This window comes from Ipomoea nil, unplaced genomic scaffold, assembly GCF_001879475.1.
Source record: "Ipomoea nil cultivar Tokyo-kokei standard unplaced genomic scaffold, Asagao_1.1 scaffold2580, whole genome shotgun sequence".
Lineage (NCBI taxonomy): Eukaryota > Viridiplantae > Streptophyta > Magnoliopsida > Solanales > Convolvulaceae > Ipomoea > Ipomoea nil.
In genome coordinates, this window is record NW_017619008.1 from 1711455 (window position 1) to 1735073 (window position 23619).

At 39.5% G+C, this 23619-nt stretch overlaps 1 protein-coding gene across 1 annotated transcript; it reads right to left on the bottom strand.

The window, feature by feature from the left end:
• Positions 1-20710: 20710 nt before the first annotated feature.
• LOC109154093 (probable pyruvate kinase, cytosolic isozyme) lies at positions 20711-23019 on the bottom strand. Its single transcript, XM_019301965.1, has 2 exons — positions 22562-23019; positions 20711-22091 (listed from the first exon to the last, which is right to left on the bottom strand). Exons 1-2 carry the CDS (start codon positions 22946-22948, stop codon positions 20865-20867), a joined length of 1614 nt encoding a protein of 537 aa, XP_019157510.1. The 5' UTR covers positions 22949-23019; the 3' UTR covers positions 20711-20864.
• Between the last annotated feature and the right edge of the window lie 600 nt (positions 23020-23619).

A 23619-nucleotide genomic window follows, 5' to 3' on the forward strand; every position in this document is an offset into this window, starting at 1 on the left:
TAACCCCCGCAGCTGTCCGTTGAAGTGATTAGTGCACCCGGATGGTCCATTCTATTAGTTATATATTTTTGTCGTCCCTGGTTATTATTAAAGACATCGGAATTCTAGTCAATTTTATTTATCGTACGTTTCTATCCTTCGTATTTGGTTATTAATAAGAACATTGGAGTGTTTGTCCATTTCATTAGTTCATTTTTGTGGCAATAATTGCCCAAGCGCAATGACCGATGCAGCCGGATGGTGTTTTTCTATTGTCTATATATTTTTATCACTCATTCCTGGATATTAATATAGACATCGTAGTTCATGGCTACATGTATTTGAGTTGTAGCATATGTTGTGCATTGCAGCGGGTTCGTGCTTTATATTGACCCACCGAGACCTGTTAATTATATGACATTAGCATTTCGAGTTAGAAATACCCCATGTTCTGGAGGTTTGGTCCGTCCTATTAATTCATTAGTGAGTTGAGAGCCGATTGCGATGCACAACATATTACTGTTGCAACATTGCCGTTCCGAGTAAGAGACACAACATGGTCTGGAGTTTTGGTGCATCTAAGTTGTGGTATATGTTGTGTACCGCAGTGGGTTTGTGTTTTATATTCCCCCATCGAGCTGGTTAATTATATGCCATTACTGTTGGCATTATCCCATTTATGCATATAATTTATTAGTGTGTTACCCAACACAACATGGTCTGGAGTTTTGCTGCATCTAAGTTGTGGTATATGTTGTGCACCGCAGTGGGTTTGTGTTTTATATTCCCCGATCAAGCTCAGTTAATTATATGTCATTGCCGTCCCGAGTGATAGATAATAAAGGATATTAAGTGATATCAACGCATTTGTCAATACGGTGCCGATTTTGCGTGACATACTATACATAACATATTACTGTTGGCATAATCCTATTTATGCATATAATTTATTAGTATGTTACCCAACATTTGCATTGTTTGGGAATTACTGCACTTTGCTCGGGATGTGCAGCAAACTAAACATACCTAGGCAGCCTTACAACCCCATTCATGCACATAATTTCTTAGTCTGTTACCCTACATTTGCATTGTTCGGAACCTATTGCACTTGGCTCAAGCTGTGCACAAAATCAAACAAAACTAAGCAGCTAAAATTACACTGCCTCCCACCAATATCATCCAACCCCACACTACCTCATACCCGTTTTACATTGTGACACCCCTTTTAATAGTTGTTCGGTCCTATTGCGATCATACTCCCCTGCTTGTGTGAGGATATTGTCGATGTTGCCATTGACCGTACATAGCAAGATGTTGTACAGAAATCCCGTTCGCATATTTTCAATGACCGCAGTATCCCCCGTCCCCAGCCCACACTGCCAATATCTGGGATCTTGACCAACAAAATCTTCCTTGTGCCTCATCGTGTACACTCCAGAGTCACCGTTGATAGGGTTGTCAACCCACACCAACTGCATCATCTCAGGCTGCATGTTCCTCAATCGTAGAGCTCAAACAGTGTGCTGCTAAGTATCTAGGTACACGGCGAGGAGGTCCCTCTGCAATCAGTCATTAGATAACAAGGTGTGCGAGTATACATAACCAATAGCATTCAGTGTTGAGAGTGTGTGGTGTTTACCAATTCATCTGGCGCTGTACCGTACATCTCTGTACCCATGCTGGTCATTGGTGAGCTGTCGATGATGACAAACCCGTTGTGCTTAAAACTTATGCACATCACGTAGAAACGTGCCTTGTGGAATATGGGGAAGAAATACTGCACAACACAAATTATAGGGGTTAGCCCACGCTGTTCGCTGTGCGTTGCGGATTAAACCGCCTATTTTAAACATGACTCTCATCTTACCATGTCCAACGTGGTTGTCCCCACGTGGTAAGTTGTTTGGAATTCAGTATCAAGACGTCGTTGAAACCACGTTACCCTTTGATCCCGACCGGCTGCGACGTTCACCACCGTCCCAATCTGCGACCAATAACAGTTAGTAGATATATATAACCAATAGCATTCATGTGCTCCCTGTCTTGAAAAGAGTATAAATTAAATTGCATGGATCACAATACCGTAGCAGATGTTGAGACCAACAGTCGAGAAGGCACCTCCCGACCCCCCGGGTGCTCCCTTGATTTGAGCACCGAGCACCATGTATCTACCACCGGTTTACAAACGTTCGTCCTTGCCTTTAACGATAAAAATTGCGTCCATTTCACTATGCGTGTGCCAATGCGGAATAGAACGTCATTCCTGTATTTTTTTTTAGACACAATGCGGTTGTGACAGCTGGCTTTTATATATTCGTATGCGAGATTCATGCAACTTACCGGTAACTGTGTGGGGAGTTGAACAACCACATCCAAATGACATAGACCAGTGGTAATGGAATGTTAGGGTACCCATTGCCGGTGCTGAAAAACATGCCACCATGCTGGTCTCCTGCCCCAGTAGTGGTCCTTGGCTGGTGATCCGGACACGCTCTCACCCTTGTGGGTACGGACTGAGGTGTTGACCCTAACCTGGGCCCTCCCAGCTGCGCCTGCACGGGTACCTACACCTGGAAGTTAGAAAATACCATGCAAATTGCGCGTAAATGCAAAGGCTTAACCTGTTAACACTTTTCACCTGCTGAGTTGGCGTGTGTACAGACGACGGCCCTGGCGTGTTGCCGTCTTCCCTCGTGGTTGCCATCTCCTGTGTCAATCTCAGGCTAAATGACGGTGGCTCAAACCCCCCTGTGTCCTCCGATGTCACATGTCCTGTCTGCCTTGGTAGCGTTGCCCGTCTTGCTTCCTCTTCCACCCGGTCTAGCTCCCTTAAAAATTGCGAGTCTCGCCAAAGATTATCGTCTGGATGGACGGGCGTCACAGTTTGAGGCTGAGCTGGTTGGGGGCCGCTTTGTGGTGTTCCCGTACGGGCCCACCTTGATAACAGATTTGCCACGTTACCAACCCTCTGGAAATTTCAGTCCTCAAAGGCTATTGTTTGGTTTTTCCTTATTGTTTACGCGACCCGTGTGGCTATCGTGAGCAAGTCCCTAGTCATGGCTTCAAATTCATGGTTGAATCCCTACAGGCAAACGGTTGGTTAGTAAAGGAACAATATAATAAAGTCGTCCGAAATTTAGCACATCACCCGTTGGTCATACATACCCCGGTAGAAATTGCAGTGCGGACGTTGTGCTCCGTGCGTGCAGCCCCGGGACCTTCTCGGGCAGGGGGTTCCTAGAACGTGCCGCCGATGCACGAACTAGTGCATCCACCTGCAATTACACCAATTTTGTCACAGATACTCGTACACATAAATATAACCTAGTGCACCTGTTAAGTTGGCATACTGTAATGGCGGGAGGAACGGGTGCACGATGCCCAGAGCGCGAGCGTTGGTGAACCCGGTTGTCTTGTGGTACTTGCCGTGCATCCCCCTACGAAGACAGGAAAAAAAATGAACTACACTGCTGAATTAGCACAAGGATAAAGTAAGATAAACCACCAATTTAGGTAGTAGCAACTGAATTAAATAAACTGAACAGGTAGCCAAGGATTAACCAAAAAACTTAGATCAATACCCCAGATGTTTTTCTATATACATCTGGCACATTCTGTTTTGAAAGAATAAATACCCCAAATATGCTCAAGTGCACCCCAACTAGTAGCAACTCATCACAAATGCGCATACTTAATGACTAATAAAATAAAATAACACTAAAATCTAGGCGGCCTCCTGGACAAATTGAAAAGTCCCCCGTATAATTTTTGTTTATTCTCTTGGCTGACCCTCTTTTGTTCCCAAAATGCTGAATTAGCACAAGGATAAAGTACGATAAAACACCAATTTAGGTAGTATGAACTCAATTAAATTACTGAAGTGCTTATGCATATGCAACGATTTTCTATACACATCTGGTGCATTCTGTTTGAAAGATTAAACCCCCAGTGCATTCTAGCTAGTAGCTGCATACTGAACAAGAAATTAAAAGTGTTAAAAAATAAAACAGTATTACAATGCACAAATAAACTTTTCCTCCTTTGTGGTTTGTGCACTTCTTTTTTATAAACTGTCACACACCAAAATATTATACACACCAATATTTTGAACCCATTCATGGTGGAATCCCTACAGGCAAGCGGTTGGTTAGTAAAGGAACAATATAGCAAAGTCAACCGAAATTTAGCACATCACCCGTTTGAACCTAATGTCTCGAAGTTGGTTATACATACCCCGGTAGAAATTGGAGTGGGGACATTGTGCTCCGTGCGTGCAGTCCCGGGACCTTCTCGGACAGGGGGCATCCCAGGACGTGCCGCCAATGCACGGACCAGTGCATCCACCTGCAATTAAACCAATTTTTCACAGATACTCGTACACATAAATATAACCTAGTGCACCTGTTAAGTTGGCATAATGACTAACGAAATAAAATAACACTAAAATCTAGGTAGCCTCTTGGACAAATTGAAAAGTCCCCCGTCTTATTTTTTTGTTTACTCTCTTGGTTGACCCTCTATGCATATGCAATGATTTAGGTAGTATGGACTCAATTAAATTAACTGAAGTGCTTATGCATATGCAATTAATAATTAGAACCTCTATGCATATGCTTACAGAAACAGTATGCACAAATAAACTTTTCCTCCTTCGTGGTTTGTGCATTTCATTTTCATACACTGTCACACACCCAAATATTATACACACAAATATTTTGCTTTTTTACATTATTTCATCAACTTCAACTCCAGCAAGCAATAAAAATAAATAATAGACAAATTACCAACCAGAACAATACATAAATAGGTAATTCGAATTCTAGTTTGGGCGAATGCAACCCAGAATTTGGGGCGCATGCACAACACAACTAATAAACTTAGTCTTACTCACTGGAATAACACAAACGCACATGCATATGTAATGATTCTCTGTGAACACCTAGTGCATCCTGTTTTGAAAGATAAAATTAAACAAAACAGTGTATGCACATGCAAGCCGAAGTGCAACCCAAACCAGATGTGCACACTCAATAAGAAATCAAAACTAGTACCATATGAAACAGTTAAGCTGCCATACCGTCGCATCACTAGGAATGGGTCCGTGGTGAAATTAAAATTGTAAAAGTATGAAACAGTATTACAATGCACAAATAAAATTTTCCTCTTTTGTGGTTTCTGCACTTCTTTTTTATAAACTGCCATACCGTATCAGCACTGGGGATGCGTCCGTGGTGAGCAGGTCGTGGCCTTCGGTCATCGCGGGTGTCCTGCGGTTCTCCCCGTGGACTATCAGGTCCCTGCACATCCTCGTGTTGGACCTGCATTAGACATGCATATATAATAATGCCATGCGTTAACACACCAGACCTAGAAATGACAAACCACACTAAAAAAAAAAAAAAAAAAAAAAAACACATAAATTATGGTCCAATACAGTGGGCTGCCAGTTTTTCTTGTGTTCCCACCCATCTTATATGCATCCGGTGGGTATTTATATGCATTCCTGAGCAGAAACTGTAGTAGTGGTACCAATATTATATTGTTTAAACCCAACCTACATATATAACTAGATATACACACAAATATTTTGTTTTTTACATTATTCCATCAACTCCAGCTCCAGCAAGCAATAAAAAAAACACTAGAATAAACAAAATGCCCCAGTTAAGTTGTAACGGCACTATGATCGGGTCTGTGGTGATCCGACCGCGTACTCCGGCCATCCAGGGTGTCTTGCAGTTCTCCCCGTGGAATATTAAGAGGCCGTGCATCCCCCTGCACACCCACACAAACCTGAAATTATTAGATATACATATATAGCAATGGCATGCGGTAACAACCCTGAATCACCTATCACATAAACCCCAAATACATAACACACCAATGCCTTACCGTAATGGGACCAAGATCAAGTCCACGCTGAGCCGGGCGGAGCCCTTTGTCACCACGAGTTCCCTGCGGCATATCCCGCCAATCACGCGCCGGCGATGCACGGAGTGGTGCATCCAGCTGGCCATTCTCGAATCCCCCACCATGAACTTCCCATCTTTCCCGTGCTTTTAACCACGCTGGCGTCCACCTACACAATGCTGGTATAGTCCTTGGTACATCCCGGGCACCGACAACCATCCTGTCCACATACAACAGCTGCACGAAAATAATTGTAACATATTACAATGGATGCAAAATCCCCCCATCATACCCCCCAACCCTACACCCCACTTACGGTGAGGAACAGCAATGGCCCCGGGAATTTCCTTGTAGAACGCTGCATCCAACTCGCATGTGTACTGACCAACGTCCGCAGGAGGTATCCACACCAATCCAACTCTCTAATCCTGGCAACATCCCGGAACATGTGCAAAGTCCGTTGGTTTGCATACCCATTAAGCGTGCTTGTGATCAGGGAGCCCCACCACGGAGAAATCTCTTTTAAACCACACGCCTTCCCCCTTCAGTTCCAACAACTGCATTGTAAGCGCCTTCACGGTGATATTACCCTCCGGTTTTTTAACTTTACTCCTCCACGCTAGTAGGTCGGGGCTCTGTTATGGGGATCGAACCATTCGGAAGTCCCAACATTGCCGCCACATCCTCCTTTGTAATGTTAATAGACCTCCCGTGGATTAGGTTTAGCTTCATTTCCACCGGGTCGAAATTAGACACCAACCAACGCCCGAGTAGTAGAGGTAGTTCCTTGATCCTTAACCCCAGCAACCCGCCCATGCCAATCGCATTGAGATCTTGCCGTTGCCGTATCGTGAGCGAGGAAACAAGGCGAACGAGCTCCCTCGGGCTGCCCCGTGTCTTGATCTTGGGAAACAACTGGCTTTCACGGGCCACTGCACCATGCACCGATTTTGCATCCTCGAGTTCTTTAGAATCCTCCCGTGGCGTTTGAAACCCCTCTTCCATATCACTTTCGTCGTCACTACAATCCACTGGATGGTCAGCATCCCGACCTGGAACACCACAAAACATAACTACCCGGTTAAGATGTTACCCTTATACTAACAAACAGGACCATGTGAACGAGTCTACTGAATTTAACCCCCCACAAAACAGCCATGCTTTCGCCTCCCCCCCCCATCCCCCATCCCCCCAACCCTCGCTGGTATAATGCATTACAATCCATAATGCACCATTCCCACTCCTTATCCCCCCCCCCCCCCCCCCCCCCCCAATTAGTCTATTGCATTACAGGATATAAGCAAAACATATAAACTAAGAGACAAACTAGCAAAACTCTGAAACTTTTGCCAAAAAAAGAAAAAAAAAAAAACAAGAAAGAGATAAAAATGATGTGAATTGTAGTGCACCCCTCGCAACTGTAGTCATCTAATTGGACTTGACCCCATTACTTCAATCTGTTTTAAGCCAGGTTATATTATTATTTTTTTTAATTTTCTATTTTATAGTTCGTTCTTGCATCTTTCCCATTTCTTTACTATTTCTTCTGTGGTTATAATTCAATATATGACAAAGAAGTATTCGTGCTTCTGTAAGGTTTAGCCTGAGATGCCCTTGGTCGAATGTGATTGTACTACACATGTATATTCTTTTAGTGAGTTACTAAACTAACTACAGCCAAGACTATATTCTTTACTAGAGAAAATCCAAACTGCAGGTACCTTTACGACATCAGCTATCACAGTTCCAAGTTTTGTTCCTGAAACTCCTAATTTTGTTTAACTCTATATTCATTTTCCCTATTTCCCTATGTATTAAAAATCAGTAGCAGCTATGGTTTATACCATTTCCTTAGAGAAGTTCTGTGTGAGGAACGCTTGCTGGGCTACATCTAGTTTACGATTGATTCGCATAAATAGCTTCAAAGGCTCGGAGCACATGCGGTGGGTGTGTTCGAGAACAAAAATGCTAACGATGAACCCCACGCCTTTGTCCTTTGTGATGCAGATCCGAGCATTGCAGTTAACCCTGTTAGATACCCGTCTCCTGCGTTGAGTGATCGAACCACCATTGGCACCCTCCACGGGTTTTGGCGGGCTCCGATCACCACCTTTTACGCCTTCCCGACTGCATAACAAATAACGCGAGGTTAGTTGGCCATCACGACCTCGCTTTTGTGTGTCGTGCCTCACAGAGAAGCCACATGTCCTGGCGTTGTTGATATAGAAATACACCCCCTTCTGCTAGTGTTTTGAAACGGTAACTGATAGCTGGGATAATTTCACTGTCCACGGCAGGCCACCAATATTTGACTGGTATACTGGTATACCCACCCATTCCCGCACTCTCTTGCCCCCTGACATCTATAAAAAAAAAAAGAGTTAACAACACCTGAATATGCATACTAAAATATTAAACATACCGTCCAGTAATAAATGCAAATGCAAATCCAATTAGTTATTTAACTAATTAAAAGTAAGGGAAAATCTGAAACAAAACAACTCAATTAAGCCATATGCGATTTGGATGTTGGATTACAAAAATCAGCGTCTACTGAAATTAGCTAACCGGTTCAGATGTTATCCTTATATTAACAAATAGGACCATGTGAACGAGTCCACTGAATTTAACCCCCCTCCCACCCTCCGCCCCCACAAAGCAGCCATGCTTTCGCCCCCACCCCCACCCCCAAACCCTCGCTGGTCTAATGCATTACAATCCATAATGCACCATTCCTACTCCTTATCCCCCCCCCCCCCCCCCCCCCCCCAATTAGTCTAATGCATTACAGGATATAAGTGCCAAAAGAAACAAAAAAAAAAAAAAAAAAAAAAAAAAACACAAGAAATAGATAAAAAATGATGTGAATTGTAGTGCAACCCTCGCTACCGTAGTCATCTAATTGGACTTGACCCTATTACTTCAATCTTTTTTAAGCCAGGTTATATTATTATTATTTTTTAATTTTCTATTTTATAGTTCGTTCTTGCATCTTTCCCAGTTCTTTACTATTTCTTCTGTGGTTATAATTCAATATATGACAAAGAAGTATTCGAGCTTTCTGTAAGGTTTAGCCTGAGATGTCCTTGGTCAAATGTGATTGTAGTACACATGTATATTCTTTTAGTGAGTTACTAAAATAACTACAGCCAAGACTAGAGCCGTCAAAAATGGATTTTACTCGCCGGGTCGACCCGTCCCGTACCGCCGTAGGTAGGGGACGGGTTCTTCAAATTTTGATCCGCCAGGAGGCGGGCTTTTTAGCCCGCCCCGCCTGGGTCACGGGTCAGGGGGTCGGGTCAGGCGGGTCACGGGCTTAGCCCGCGACCTGCTAATACATATATTTTTAGTATTTAATACATATTATTTTTTGTGTTATTTTCGTTTGTGTAATTGTGTTAGTGTGTTATAACTTATAGGATTATAGATTTATAGGAATACAATACTAGGTAGTGTTACTGCGTTAGTGTACTGTACGTCCATATAGTGATTTTTTTTTAAGGATATTGTACAGTGATTTTTTTTTATAAAAAAATTTAACACGGTTAAAAAATTGATTGGCGGACTAGACCGCCCCGCCAGTGGGCTTTGGCATGGCGGGGCAGGCCGGCCACATTCTAAACCCGCTAAGAGGCGGGCTTTTTAACCCGTCCCGCAACGAGGACGGACTTTGGTGTGTTTTGGCTCGTCCCGCTCCGCGAGACCCTTTCGACAGCTCTAGCCAAGACTATATTCTTTACTAGAGAAAATCCAAACTGCAGGTACCTTTACGACCTCAGCTATCACAGTTCCAAGTTTTGTTCCTCAAACTCCTAATTTTGTTTAACTCTATATTCATTTTCCCTATTTCCCTATGTATTAAAAATCAGTAGCAGCTATGGTTTATACCATTTCCTTAGAGAAGTTCTGTGTGAACATATTGCAGAAATAAATTCATAGAGTTAAACAATCCATATAGAGTGCATTGTCTAACTCTATATTCATTGGGGGCGGGTATACCAAGGCATTGGTTGGGAGCTCTGCCTCAATTTTCAGAATTGACTGAATCGGTGGTGCAAGCTCAATTTACTCAATATAGGAAGTTAGAAAACTAGGAGGATGACAAGCTGGATGATTAAGTTGAATGAAGGTTTTAAACATTCTAAAATTTAAGTTCTGCCTTCTTAGTGATGAGTAATGAATGACGAATTTAAGGCTCAAAACACAGCAGAGTGTAGTGTAAACGTACAAGGTTCCATATAGAATTGGAGCTGTATATATTCCAGTGTCTGGCCCTGGAGCAGAACGATTAAACATTTAAAACCTCCACATAATTTGAATGTAGTTTTGGACTAGTGTCCACAATACAATGTGGACCTAGTCCATGGTGTATAAGTATAACTGTAGGTTATATATGCATGAAGGCATATCTTTGGGTGTACAGACATGAGTCAATTTTGCAACTCCCAGTAAATCACTGCAAAATAAAAATTCCTTCAGCTTAGCTTGCATATATGATGCTGAGCTTTTTCTTCACAGAGCAGTTGGTACCAATGGAAAGGTGTTGACTTGCATATATGTGACAGAATACTAGTCCTATATGTTTATGAATATATATAATTACTCGTAATATGTTGATAAACATTATTTTTAGTGTTATTTTTAATAATCTTTTTATAGTTAATTTGCAATAATTAATTAATTTTATATTTATATTTATTTTTTATTGTTATTATTAGTAGCTGACAGGATAATAGGGCTAGCACCCGACCCGGATCATAAGTGGGCATCTGACCCGGCGTCTGGCCAAAGGCCACGAGCCTCAGCCCAAAGTCTGGCCGAGGCGCACGCCTCGGCTAATGTCTGAGGCGCGGTGCCTCGGCCAATGGCTAAGGAGCGGTGCCTCGGCCGGGTCGAGGCGCATGCCTCAGCCGGGTCAAGGCGCTGCGCCTCGGCCGCAAAAAAAAAAAAAAAAAAAAAAAAAAAAAAACATGTACATATATACATATATATTAATAAAAAAAATGGTAACGATAACCCGCAGAAACTGACAGAGGGTGACAAGAGCTGATACAGAGGTGCTCAAACTACTCAGGCAGGAAAGGATTTGGAAAGCACAAATCATGAGGGATTTGGAAAACAAAATCACATATCCTAAATTACTCAGGATTCTGCGCAGTATCAAGATAGATTCAGCTTTACTCCCAAGTCAACTCAAACACATCCGTAGACTCAGGAGTATGGGGGACTGGTGACAGGATAATAGGGCTGGCACCCGACCCGGATCATAAGTGGGCATTTGACCCGGCGCCATATTTGACCCGGCACCACATGGAAACGCAACGGACAGAACTCCAAGGGACAAAATTCCAACAGGTGTCACCTTTATTGCCATTGAAGCCCACCATTGATGAGAGAGAATTAAAGGCTTAGCTCTCCATTTATGTCCCATGTTGTTACTGTTAGCACCCTTGTATAAGTAAATGCTCCCTTCAGCTTGGGAGGACACGTTCAATATACTGTACTGAAACACAAAGCAAATACTATTGTCACTTATTAGTCTCATAACAATATTCCCGGTAACATATTTACCGTCAGTAACTTTGATAGTTATTCAATTTTAGGTTATTTTAATTATTAAATTTGTCTATTATTTGAATTCTGTCAGTTGAATAATTCATTGATTCTAATTTAATTATAATATTAATAACTTTAGTAGTACATTTTCAGTAGGAGTTTAATAAATGTAGATTAGTTATATATGGTTTCTAATAAGTTTATTATTATTATTATTATTATTATTATTATTATTATTATTATTATTATTATTATTATTATTATTATTATTATATTATGTTAGGTTAGTAGCTTAGCCGATCTCTATTCTCAAATATAAGAGTCCGTCAACAAAGTAGTCGGTGTAGAGAAATAGACGGATCGCAGATCCGCGCTGAATCATCGGACTAACCTATTCAATTGGGAATTCCGATTGATCAACCGGAGCTCAGAGAAACAGTTTGAAGCTCAACAGTATAAAAAGAAATGCAATAATAGAGAAGAGGATCATCAATTGGCCCCGGATCAATTCTGGAGGTGGCGCAAAGAATCGTTTTTCGTCGGCAACTTCTTTCGGCTGTCGGAGAAGATTTCTGGTGGGCTTGGCTGTTCGGCAGCAATTAATATTGGCTACAGTGGCGTTGAATTCACTTCAAAGAGTCCAAGCATCTAGTTTGACATAAGCTTTCTTTTCCTTAATTTATTCCCTTTTATGTAGCAACCCAATTTACAAAGTCTTTAATCTTTGCTTAAGCTACTGATTATGAAGTTTATATTTGTTGTGTTTTCACCTCCTACGCCTGATGAATGAATTTGTCTCTTTGATAATGAATTGTTGAGCTCTCTTTTCTAAGAACATGATAAATAGTCTATGAAAATTCTGCACTAATTTTAAACTTTGGATTGTTAATTGGTTTTATTTTATCTTATGATCTTATCGTGATTGACTTTAGAATGCATTCTTAAACCTTTTTAATTTGATTGTTTAGTTAATATTCTGGTTCGAGGTACTTTACTTGTTCATCGTCAATTCTGATTCAATTATTCATTCGTTTAACTTCCAAAATTTCAATTATCTTGCATTTGATTCTTAATTAGCTTTTAACCTTTAAATTGTCAACTTTATTATTATTATTTTTTTATTTCAATTGATTAAATTGCATCGTACAATTCCCTGTGGGATCGACCCTTTCGCTTTTACTACAGTACGTGACTCGTGCACTTTCGCTTTTACTACAGTACGTGACTCGTGCCCTTGCGAGGACATTTAAAATTGTCCATCATATGTTATCTTATTATAATTATGTTTTAGATTATTATTACTCAACTGTTATACCATCGACCAGGTTCCCCAATTCAGATTATATATCTTTAGCGTGCATTGTTTAACTCTATACTATTTTTCCTATTTCCCTCTTTATTAAAAATTTGTAGCTGCTATGGTTTATACTATTTCCTTAGAGAAGTTCTGTGTGAACATAAGGTATATTGTGAACAACTTTCCATAATTATTACTCCCTTTGCTGAACAAAAACAGGCTGGGGTGTAATAAAACCATATTAAACCAGCTTGACCATTCAACCAACATGTGGCCATGTAACCACCAAGCTTGACTAAAACTTAAAACAACCGCATTGCATGCCGCATAATGTCTTACAAAGAAAAAGAAAATATTATATAGCAACTGTTGCTGCTATCCAAAAGTTTTTGGGAAGTTGGTTTTATTGCCATCGACTATAATGGAGTTACAATAATTAAAAAATAACATAGAAGGCAATTAAAAAAAATCACAGAAGGCAACTAATTTATAAAATATTCTGCATTCCTAGTGTCACTGTGTGGTTTGGAGTGCTTTAAGAACACAGTAGGCAACTAACTAATGTAATAACTAGTTAATCTAGAACAAAACTACTCAAATAAGTCAACACAGTAGATCCAAGTGCATGTTAATTAACTAGTTAATCTAGAACAAAACTACTCAAATAAGTCATAACCAAAACAGTAGGATCCAAGTGCATGTTAAGCCGATTTTGGATTAAACTTCAAATTGATGAGTAAAAGTCGGAATCTTTGCAGCTGTGTATTACAGAAAATCCAGAAAATCAAACTACTAATGGAAAGAAATAAAAATGGAGTACGCACTGCACGCAAGTTGAAGATCAAGAACTGCAGGCCAACACCCCTACCCCCGTAAGCACCCCAAAAGCATAAAATCAAGAACTGAAGATACCAGCTACCGAGAAAGCCCAGGTCAACCCCAACACCCCCGTACCACCAGTAAACACCCCAAATTCGGAAATAGCGATTGAACAACACAGAAAGCATAAGGCAATACACAAACCTCGCGTGCCCCATCGATGTGCCGTCCGACGCCGTGCAGAAACCCTAGCCGCAATCCCCGGAGCAGCCCGTTCGACCCGGCGTCTGAACGGTCGGGACGCGTCGGCGACCCTGTGCGACGAAGCCGACGGTGGAGTCGTGGGTGAGAATGAAGAGTGTGACCTACCCCTCCTAGAACGCCGGTAGCCACTAGACCGAGCCATTCGCTTACCGCACCACCCTCCACACGAGAACGCCGCCTCCACAGAGCTGCTAGGAGTGTGCCGCCAACTAGATGAACACAAACACACAACCCCTGACTCCCCCGCCAGACAAATTACAAATTACAAATTAACTCTCCCACAATGCGCAACTAATAAAATGGTGGATGTGGCGAGGTGCACCTGGTGCCTGTGGACTCTAATTTGCAACCATAGATCAGCACAATCCCACGGTCATAATGAGTGCACACGTGCACACATTAGTAAAAGTTCACACCTGAACTTTTACCTATATATATATATATATATATATATATATATATATATATATATATATATATATATATATATATAGGCGGACTGATTACGGGCACACAACAAATTAGTATCATGCACACAATTTAATAAACAATGGCACACAAGAATACATGTAATTATCAGGTTTCCACTACAAGAAAAATGCACATAGACAACACTAGAAAGACAACAGTTTTTAAGAAAAGTGTTGTCTTTTGTATAAAAGATAACAGTTTGGTTCAAAACCGTTGTCTTTGATGCAACACTTTTGTCAAAGACAACGGTTTTTACTTAACCGTTGTTGTAAGTGTGTTGTCTTTGTGCATTTTGTGAAAAGACAACACCACAACGACAACGGTTTTTTAAAACTGTTGTCTATGTGCGTTTTTTTTTTTTAAAAGACAACGGTTTTTTTAACCGTTGTCGTTGGTGTGTTGTCTTTAAGTGCACTGGAATACACAACACTAGAAAGACAACGGTTGTTTAAAACCGTTGTCTTTGTGCGCTCTTTTTTTTTTTTTTTTTTTTAAAAGACAACGGTTTTATTTAACCGTTGTCGTTGGTGTGTTGTCTTTAAGCGCACTCGAATACACAACACTACAAAGACAACGGTTTTTAAAAACCGTTGTCTTTGCACGCTCATTTTTATTTAAAGGACAACGGTTTTTTTACCGTTGTCGTTGGTGTGTTGTCTTTAAGCGTATTTAAATACACAACACTACAAAGACAATGGTTATAAAAAACCATTGTCTTTAAAAAACCATTGTCTTTGCGCATCATTATTTTATAAAAGACAACAGTTGTATAAAATATAAACAAGGATGTTAACAACAAGAGTCAAACATATGACCTCTAACATAACAAACTAAGCTAAACCCACCAAGCCACACCAACACTTATGTATTCAAGCGCAACATCTAGGATATAACCAGTTTGCTTCTGTGTTGTCTCTGAGAACCAAGACAATGATTGTATAAAATATGTTAAGGATGCCCCCAAGACCTCTAACATAACAAACAAAGCTAAACCCACCGAGCCACACCAACTCTTGTTTACTAAAGTGTTACACCCATCAAGCCATAACAAACTAAGCTAAACGATTGTTCAAAAATTAATTTAATAGTTCTATTTTCGTTCATATTTAAATATAAAATTATTCACCAAAATTTCAATTTCAATTCATTAAAGTTTTATTTTTAATTACAATTAAGACCAATCTATGAATTCAAAATAATAATAATAATAATAATAATAATAATAATAATAATAATTATCAAGTATAAAAAATAATAGATTAAATCTATAATATTTTTTTAAAAAAATTCGGCCCCCAAAAATTGGGGGCCCTATGCGGTCGCGCCGGTCCGACATGGCCTAGAACGGCCCCGGCGGTGCGGTGTGGTGTTCCGAATGGTGCGGTATGGTGTGGAGGGGTATTCTGGAATGCATGGGACACATGGAGAATGGATATGAAAGAGTAGTTGATATCGTACAGTAAGCTATTGCCCGTTTCTTTAACCGCGATCTTTGTAATAATTGGGCCGCCAGCTGTCTGGGTAATAAAGGGCAAATTATGCTGTGCAACCGTGTGCACCATGCATGGTGCACTATTCTATGTTCATGATTACCACACTATATATTCATAATTTTTGAAATTCATATTCATAATGATTGAACTCTATATATATTCACAATTACAGAACTCTATATTCATAATTTTTGATATGATGTTCTATGTTCATATTCATATTCATAATGAACTCTATATTCATATTCATAATGATTGAACTCTATTGATATGCTGTGCAACCGTGTGCACCATGCATGGTGCACTATTCTATGTTCATGATTACCACACTATATATTCATAATTTTTGAAATTCATATTCATAATGATTGAACTCTATATATATTCACAATTACAGAACTCTATATTCATAATTTTTGATATGATGTTCATATTCCCAATTGTTGAACTCTGTATTCACAAATCATAAGACTATATGTTCATAATTTGATAACTATACAGTTTAGAAATTATGAATCAACAATACATAAATTATGAAATCTGCAATATAGAAGTTATGAATTTATTGTATAGAAATTATGAATCTAATGTATTTAAATTATGAATCTACTCTATTTAAATTATGAATCTACGATTTAGAAATTATGAATCTAAAGTAAAGATTTTATGAATCTACAGTATAGAAATTATGAATCTCGCGTTTTGTATATATATACTCGCCGGTACTATTTTGGGTCTAGCGACCCGGGTAATAAAGCTAATATTTTTATGGTGGATCCGGTCCCTATAAAATCATGAATATACTTATTATTATTATTATTATTCTGAATGCTACTGGCTCGATCTCACAACCTTCCAAATGGAAGTTCAATCCGGGTACCATTAGACCACATAGTCCTGGTATGAATATACTTATTTAATTTTGAAAAAATGAAAGCTTATTATAAAATTAAAATAAAATTTCATTATTTTCCTAATTATATTAGTATATAGTATATAGTATATGTTATATTATTTTCCTCTTTGCAAAATCAAAATAATTCCTTCAATTCAATTGTTTCCCTCTACAAATTTTTAGTCAGAACACTTAAGCTGGAGAAATTTTCCCGTCAAACGTTTTAGTTTTTAAGACAAAATTTTCGCCTACCGCCATTCTCAGACATTCTCTCTTTGCAAACCTAGTGCTCTCGGCCGATCGCCATTCTCCTCAGACACCGCCATCTCTGCCATCTCCGCTGTCAGCCCAGTGCTCTCCGCCGACCGTGCTCTTGCCGCGTCCAACCTCCGACGCCGTCCCCGCCTCCAACCGGATTGAGTGGCTTCCCTAGCATCTTCAAGAAGCTCGGCATCTTTGGCGGATCTAACCTGGGAAAAATCGCGGGCTTCCGTCACACTACTGAACAAAGATTGCTTCCTCTGGGTGGGTTCTTCATCGCTCTTCTCTTTCTTGGCTGAAACCACGAAAGATTTCTTGAGGCTTCTTCTGCTGGGAACGCCGCTACAAGTTGAGAGCTTGTGTGCACACCCAGTGTTTGTGAAAATGCCATTCTGTGGAGGCGTTAAGGTCAGAGCCCTGAGACCCATGTTTTGCTTGTATAGTTTTTAATCAAGGTTAGTTTGTGGTGCCATTTTTGCTGCTTATATATTGGTTTAAGGAGACGTCATGAGGGAGAGTTTGGGATTTGTTTGTGGTGGGTTGTTGCCTATGGTGGAGCATACATAAATCAACATGTCCTATTCTTTCTAATATCTTCATTTAATAAAACCTTTTGTAAGATGAACGTGTTAATAGGTCACATAGATTTATCAAAGACAACCCATTTAATCCATTACATAAATAGGATATGTTAAGAATTGTCCATCATTTTTTGCTCTTGATATTTTAAGAATTGTTAAGCTAAAGTTGAAATTTTTGTTTAGTTTCACCTTTGACATGCCAATCACTTTGTTGAGAGCTTGAGAGGGGCGTGCATATACTTGTTGCCACTCCTCTTCATGTGTACCTGTCCTCTCATGGACCCCTCCATGGTTTGGTGAATCAGGTGATTTCACTATTCCCTTTAATGTTCATTATATTTCTTTATTTTTGTAATGCATTAACATTTTTACACCTGCAAGATGATTCATTGCTTACATTCTACTCACTTGTTTGTAATTATGACGGGAAGTGTTAATATGGATCAAATCTGTTGTAGAGGAGTGTGGGGATGGAGAGCATATCCAAAGAGCAACTAAAGGATTGTTCTCATCGTTTCATAAGCCAATTAGTTGGAACCACCACCATCTATTGTCTGCCTTGTGCATTTGTACTTAGCATTGTCATAATTTTGCTCCTTGATCACTTTTATTTTGTTTCAAAATATTGGACCACATCCTCTCCCCATAGTTGTGCTTTCTTGAATGTGTGCTGCAATTCTGATCTCTCCCATTTGTTAATGTTGTTTTTCCCCAGTTTGTTGAAAAGCTCAAGTCTAGGAAACCATCCAAAGATATGAAGCTTCAGTTGATCCAAAGATAGAGTATGTATGATTTGATGATTAGAACGTTGTGATCATTTAACTTCGGTTTGTGAAATTATTTTTTGTAGTATTATTACTTGGATGGTGATTCGATTTGAATTGGTCATGGAAGTATTTACACTTGTTAATTAGTTCTTTTGTATTTTAATTTGAACCTTAGATTGTGCAAAATTATGTAACTACACTTGGTGATGACGAATAGATAAATTGATTTTTTTTATATGATTAAAATTTAAGCAGGTTAAAAACGGTTTAAAACCGTTGAGACAACGGTCTATTTTACAATAGACAACAGTTTAAAGCTGTTGTCTTTTTTATAAAAGACAACAGTTTATGAGCGTGACTTTTAACAACGGCGGTTTCAACAACACACAATAAACAACAGTTTATAACCGTTGTTTTTTAAAGAAAAGACAACGGTTAAAAACCGTTGTCTATATGCATTACTTTTAACAACACCGATTTCAACAACAGTAAATAGACAACGGTTCAAAAAACGTTGTGTTTTAGAGAAAAGACAATGGTTTTTAACCGTTGTCTATGTGCGTGACTTTTAACAACACTAGTTTCAACAACACTGAATAGACAACGGGTCAAAAACTGTTGTCTTTTCTGGAAAAGACAACGGTTATTAACCGTTGTCTATGTGCGTGACTTTTAACAACACCGGTTTCAACAACACTTAATGGACAACAGTTAAAAAACCGTTGTCGTTTCTAGAAAAGACAACGGTTATTAACCGTTGTCTATGTGCGTGACTTACAACAACACCGGCTTCAACAACATTTAATAGACAACGGTTAAAAAACCGTTGTTGTTTCTAGAAAAGACAACGGTTATTAACCGTTGTCTATGTGCGTGACTTACAACAACACCGGCTTCAACAACACTTAATAGACAACGGTTAAAAAACCGTTGTTTCTAGAAAAGACAACAGTTAAAAAACCGTTGTCTATGCGCGGGACTTACAACAACACCGGCTTCAACAACAGAAATTATACCCCTACGACAACGGTTATTAACCGTTGTCTATGTGAATTTTTCTTGTAGTGTTCGAACCCAGACTCTGATCTATTAATTAACAAACATATGCACACGACATACAAACTATGACACACGACTACATTAAGCCATGTACACGACATAAAGCCTAATGGCACACGACTACACTAGTACGCATAGTCCTCTATAATATAGTGGTCCTATTTTGAACTCAACTTTCTCTCTCTCTCTCTCTCTATATAATATATATATATATATATATATATATATGCTGCACTAAAACGTCAAAAGAAATCTATAAGCTAATCTTTGTTAAAACATTTGACCCATATCTATTCCAACCATATATTACTAATTATTTATTCTCATTCTCTATGACAGCAACAAACTTCAAAAACAATTCATCTCAACAATGAATGAAAATCAAAAGATCAATGACTTCATTGTTGTCGATGAAAAGTAAGTACCCTAATCTATTACTATTGTTAAATAAAATTAATTAGTATCTACAACGACAATTAATAGGTTATACTCACTACAAGATGCACATTTTTTCCCCACATGTAATTGTAATAAAATACATAAATGATATAATAAAAACAAACGTTCTACTGCTATGTATTGGGATCTTTCCCCACCTGACATTATTGCGGCTTACTTCTAATGAATTACCACATATTTTTCAAAAAAAACAAACGTTCTATCTTTATTTACGTAGTACTCTATTAATATCTACAAAAAAAATGCAGTTTGAAGCCAATTATACTAACCATTTGGGGAGAATTCATTGACAAAGAGGGTTTTCAAATCACTCAACAAATTGAAGCCCCCTGCTAATATCAGCGGAATATATTGCAGTTGTTCACTTCAAAGGTAAAATCTACTTATTTAATAACATGATTTAAAAATCTATCGATTTATACGTTACTATATTTAATACTATCCACTATACCAGGAGATGCTGGTGTGTAGATCGTCGTCGTCGTCCTCAACACGTTGGTGTAATGAAATCCATTTGGCATTTCTTTGCTAGGGTTCCAAAATCTGGTAGTTTTTGTGTTTAAAGTGTCTCTGTTTTTTAGTCTCTGACCAGATCTTACTTTTTTTTTCTTTAATTTTTAAAAATATTATAAATTTTAGGTGACTCAATTGTAATTTTTTAGGTTTAAAGGCATAATTACATTATTATTTACAATTTGATGATCTATTTTAACCTTATTTCTTTTCTTTTCTTTTTTTAAATCACTTTAGACTTTTTTTTTTTTTTTTAACTTTTTCTCCTTTCTCTTTCTCTTTTTTTTTTTTTCTCTCCTACTTGACACTCACAAATCACACTAAAAACCCCACATAAAAGTTGGAATTTTCGATGGTGGGATTCCTACATAGAGAATTGTACCTACCCAAAAAGTTTTAATTAATTAGAAACCAAACAAGTCCTGGCCTTCATCATATCTAAATTTCCAATATTCTAAAGTAAATTTAAATTTTATTTTCAAAAAAATCAGGATAAGCTCAGCTCTTTCTACCGTCGGTTAATTTCATCTTTCTCGTCTTCTAGTTGATAGTAAGTACATTGATCACACCGTTTTCCGGCGAGGTCACCACGACGGTGTGACCGGCGTGGCAGAGCTGCTTTTCCTTTCCGTATCCAATGGCTGCCGCGGTCACCTCATCTTCTCCTCCTCCGTCGGCTTTCAATTCCGAGATCGAAACCGGCACTATTCCCCGGTATATGAGCCCGTGACTAGCCGGAGCATCGTCGCCTATCATTACCGACAGAATCGGCATACTGGGTCTATACTTAGCCAACAATTTGGCAGCGTTGGCGTCCTTGGAGAGGACCAAAACCATGGCCGCTTTAGCGGAATTCGCCGTCTGTACGGCGGCACAGGCCAGACTTTCCAGCGGATTCATGGGCAGCGCCGAATTCTCCAAAGCTTTCTTGAAAATCTGGGCGTAATTGAGGCACTTCTCGGCTTCCAAGCAGATCTTGGCCATGGTTCTGACAGCCTCCTCCGCGTACGCCCCGGCGGCGGTCTCACCGCTGAGCATGACGCAATCAGTGCCGTCGATCACCGCATTGGCAACGTCAGTAGCCTCAGCTCTGGTGGGGCGTGGGCATTTGATCATCGACTCCAGCATCTGCGTCGCCGTCACCACCGGCTTACCCACCGCGTTGCACTTATGTATCATAACCTTCTGTGCAAGAAATATCTTCTCGATCGGAATTTCCATTCCCAAATCGCCCCTGGCCACCATGAAAGCATCGGAACTCGCCAAGATTTCGTCCAAATTATCAACCCCTTCTTGATTCTCAACCTTAGACATCAGAACAATGTTCTTGGCATGCTCGCCGAGGAGCTCTCTAACCATCACAACATCACACCCTTTACGCACAAAAGACAACGCAATAATATCAACTTTATTAGGCACACCCCATCCCAGGATATCCACCTTGTCTTTTTCCGTCAGCGTGGGAAGATCAACGACCACGCCGGGGAGATTCACGTTCTTCCGTTCACCCAACACAGCGCTGTTCTCGCAGCGACACCGCACTAGGCCGGAATCCTTGTCGCAGTGCAAGACGGTAAGTGTGACGGTGCCGTCGGAGCAGAGGATGGTGCTCCCCGGAGAAACGTCAGTGGCGAGTTTATGGTAGGAGATAGAGATGTGGGTGTCGTCACCATCAACGGTGTAGTCTGTGGTTAGGGTAATTTCTTGGCCTTGCTTCAGTTCGATTGGCTTCCCATCTTTTAGGTGCCCTGTTCTTATCTCTGGACCCTGCATTGCATGCCATTAATTAATTAATAAATACATGTTTGTTTATTTATTATATATTAATTAGGTGCCGAATCATTAATGCATATAATTAACAAAGTAACAACGGTTATCCCATGGATCCGAGTCTACTTTGTGAAGATTAACATTCAGGTAAATTGTGAATATTTAATATATAAAATTGTCTACATTAATTATGAATATCCAATATATAAATTGTGCTGGTCCTCGCAAAGTGGACCCATATTCACAAATAATTTGCCCAAATAAGTGGCTTCGCGGTGATGACAAAAGGCATGGAGGATTCAAATTTCACTAGAAAAATAAAAATAAGTATCCCGTTCAAATCTCACTCAAAACATGTATTAAAAAGATATTCAAAATATTAGAAGGTTTAAATTGGATCATATCCCTAAAATTTATTTCGGCAGGGACTATCACCAAGTAACAAACAATCAAAACTAGATACTTACCTTAGTATCCAACATGACGGCGCAAGGAATGCCAGTATTTTTCATGGCAAGTCGCAGGTTATCTAGGGTTTCCTGGTGGTATTCATGGGAACCATGGGAGAAGTTGAAGCGAGCGACGCTCATGCCGGCATTCAGGAGTTTCCCGATCATCTCCACCGATCGCGACGCCGGCCCCAGCGTGCAAACGATCTTGGTTTTAGGAATCTGATTCCCCAGTAGCACTACCCCATCCTCTTCTTCTTTAAGTATCTCCGCCGCCGCCGTTTGATGAAAAACATCCTCGCCCGGCGGAACCTTTCTTTTTCCGAGATAGGTGTTGGTGTTAGAGCCGTCGTTCTCTTTGGTGAGAAGGGACACTGAGGAACCCAAAGAGGGAGTGGAAGGCATTGTAGTGATTGGGATGGGAATGGGAATGGGAATGGGAATCTAAGAGGGGGTGGGCGGCTAAGAAGTTTGAGTAGAAGGCAGGGGTATTTATAAGTTGAAGTTACCTAGCTACTTATAATATATTCCTAGAAGAGGAAATTACAATTTTAGTCCCACTAGCATTAGCAAAATGACAGTTTTGATATGAATGTTTAATTCTTTTTAATTTTTATCTACGATTATTATTTTAGTACCAATTTTTATCAACGACTGTTGTTTTAGTTTCAAAATTCATCACATCGATCACTCCTTATTTTAAAACATGTCGAAATTTTAAAGGGTATTTTCGTTATTTTCAATTTAAGATCCTAATTTGAGGAAGAGAAATGTAAATTGATATCCCTTTATTAATGTAAATTGAGAACTTTATTAATTTTTGTCCTTAAATCACTTTATTTATGTTCAAACTGAGATCTTAATTTAAAATTGATGAAAATATCCTTAATAATTTCATATTTCAGCATGTCTTAAACGAATGGTGATTGGCGTGATGAATTTGACACTAAAAAATAGTTCGACAAAAATTAGTACTAAAACAATAATTGTAAATAAAAATTGATAAGAATTAAACATGTGGGTCAAAATTGTTATTGCTAATACTCATGGTATTAAAATTAATATTTGCTCATTTC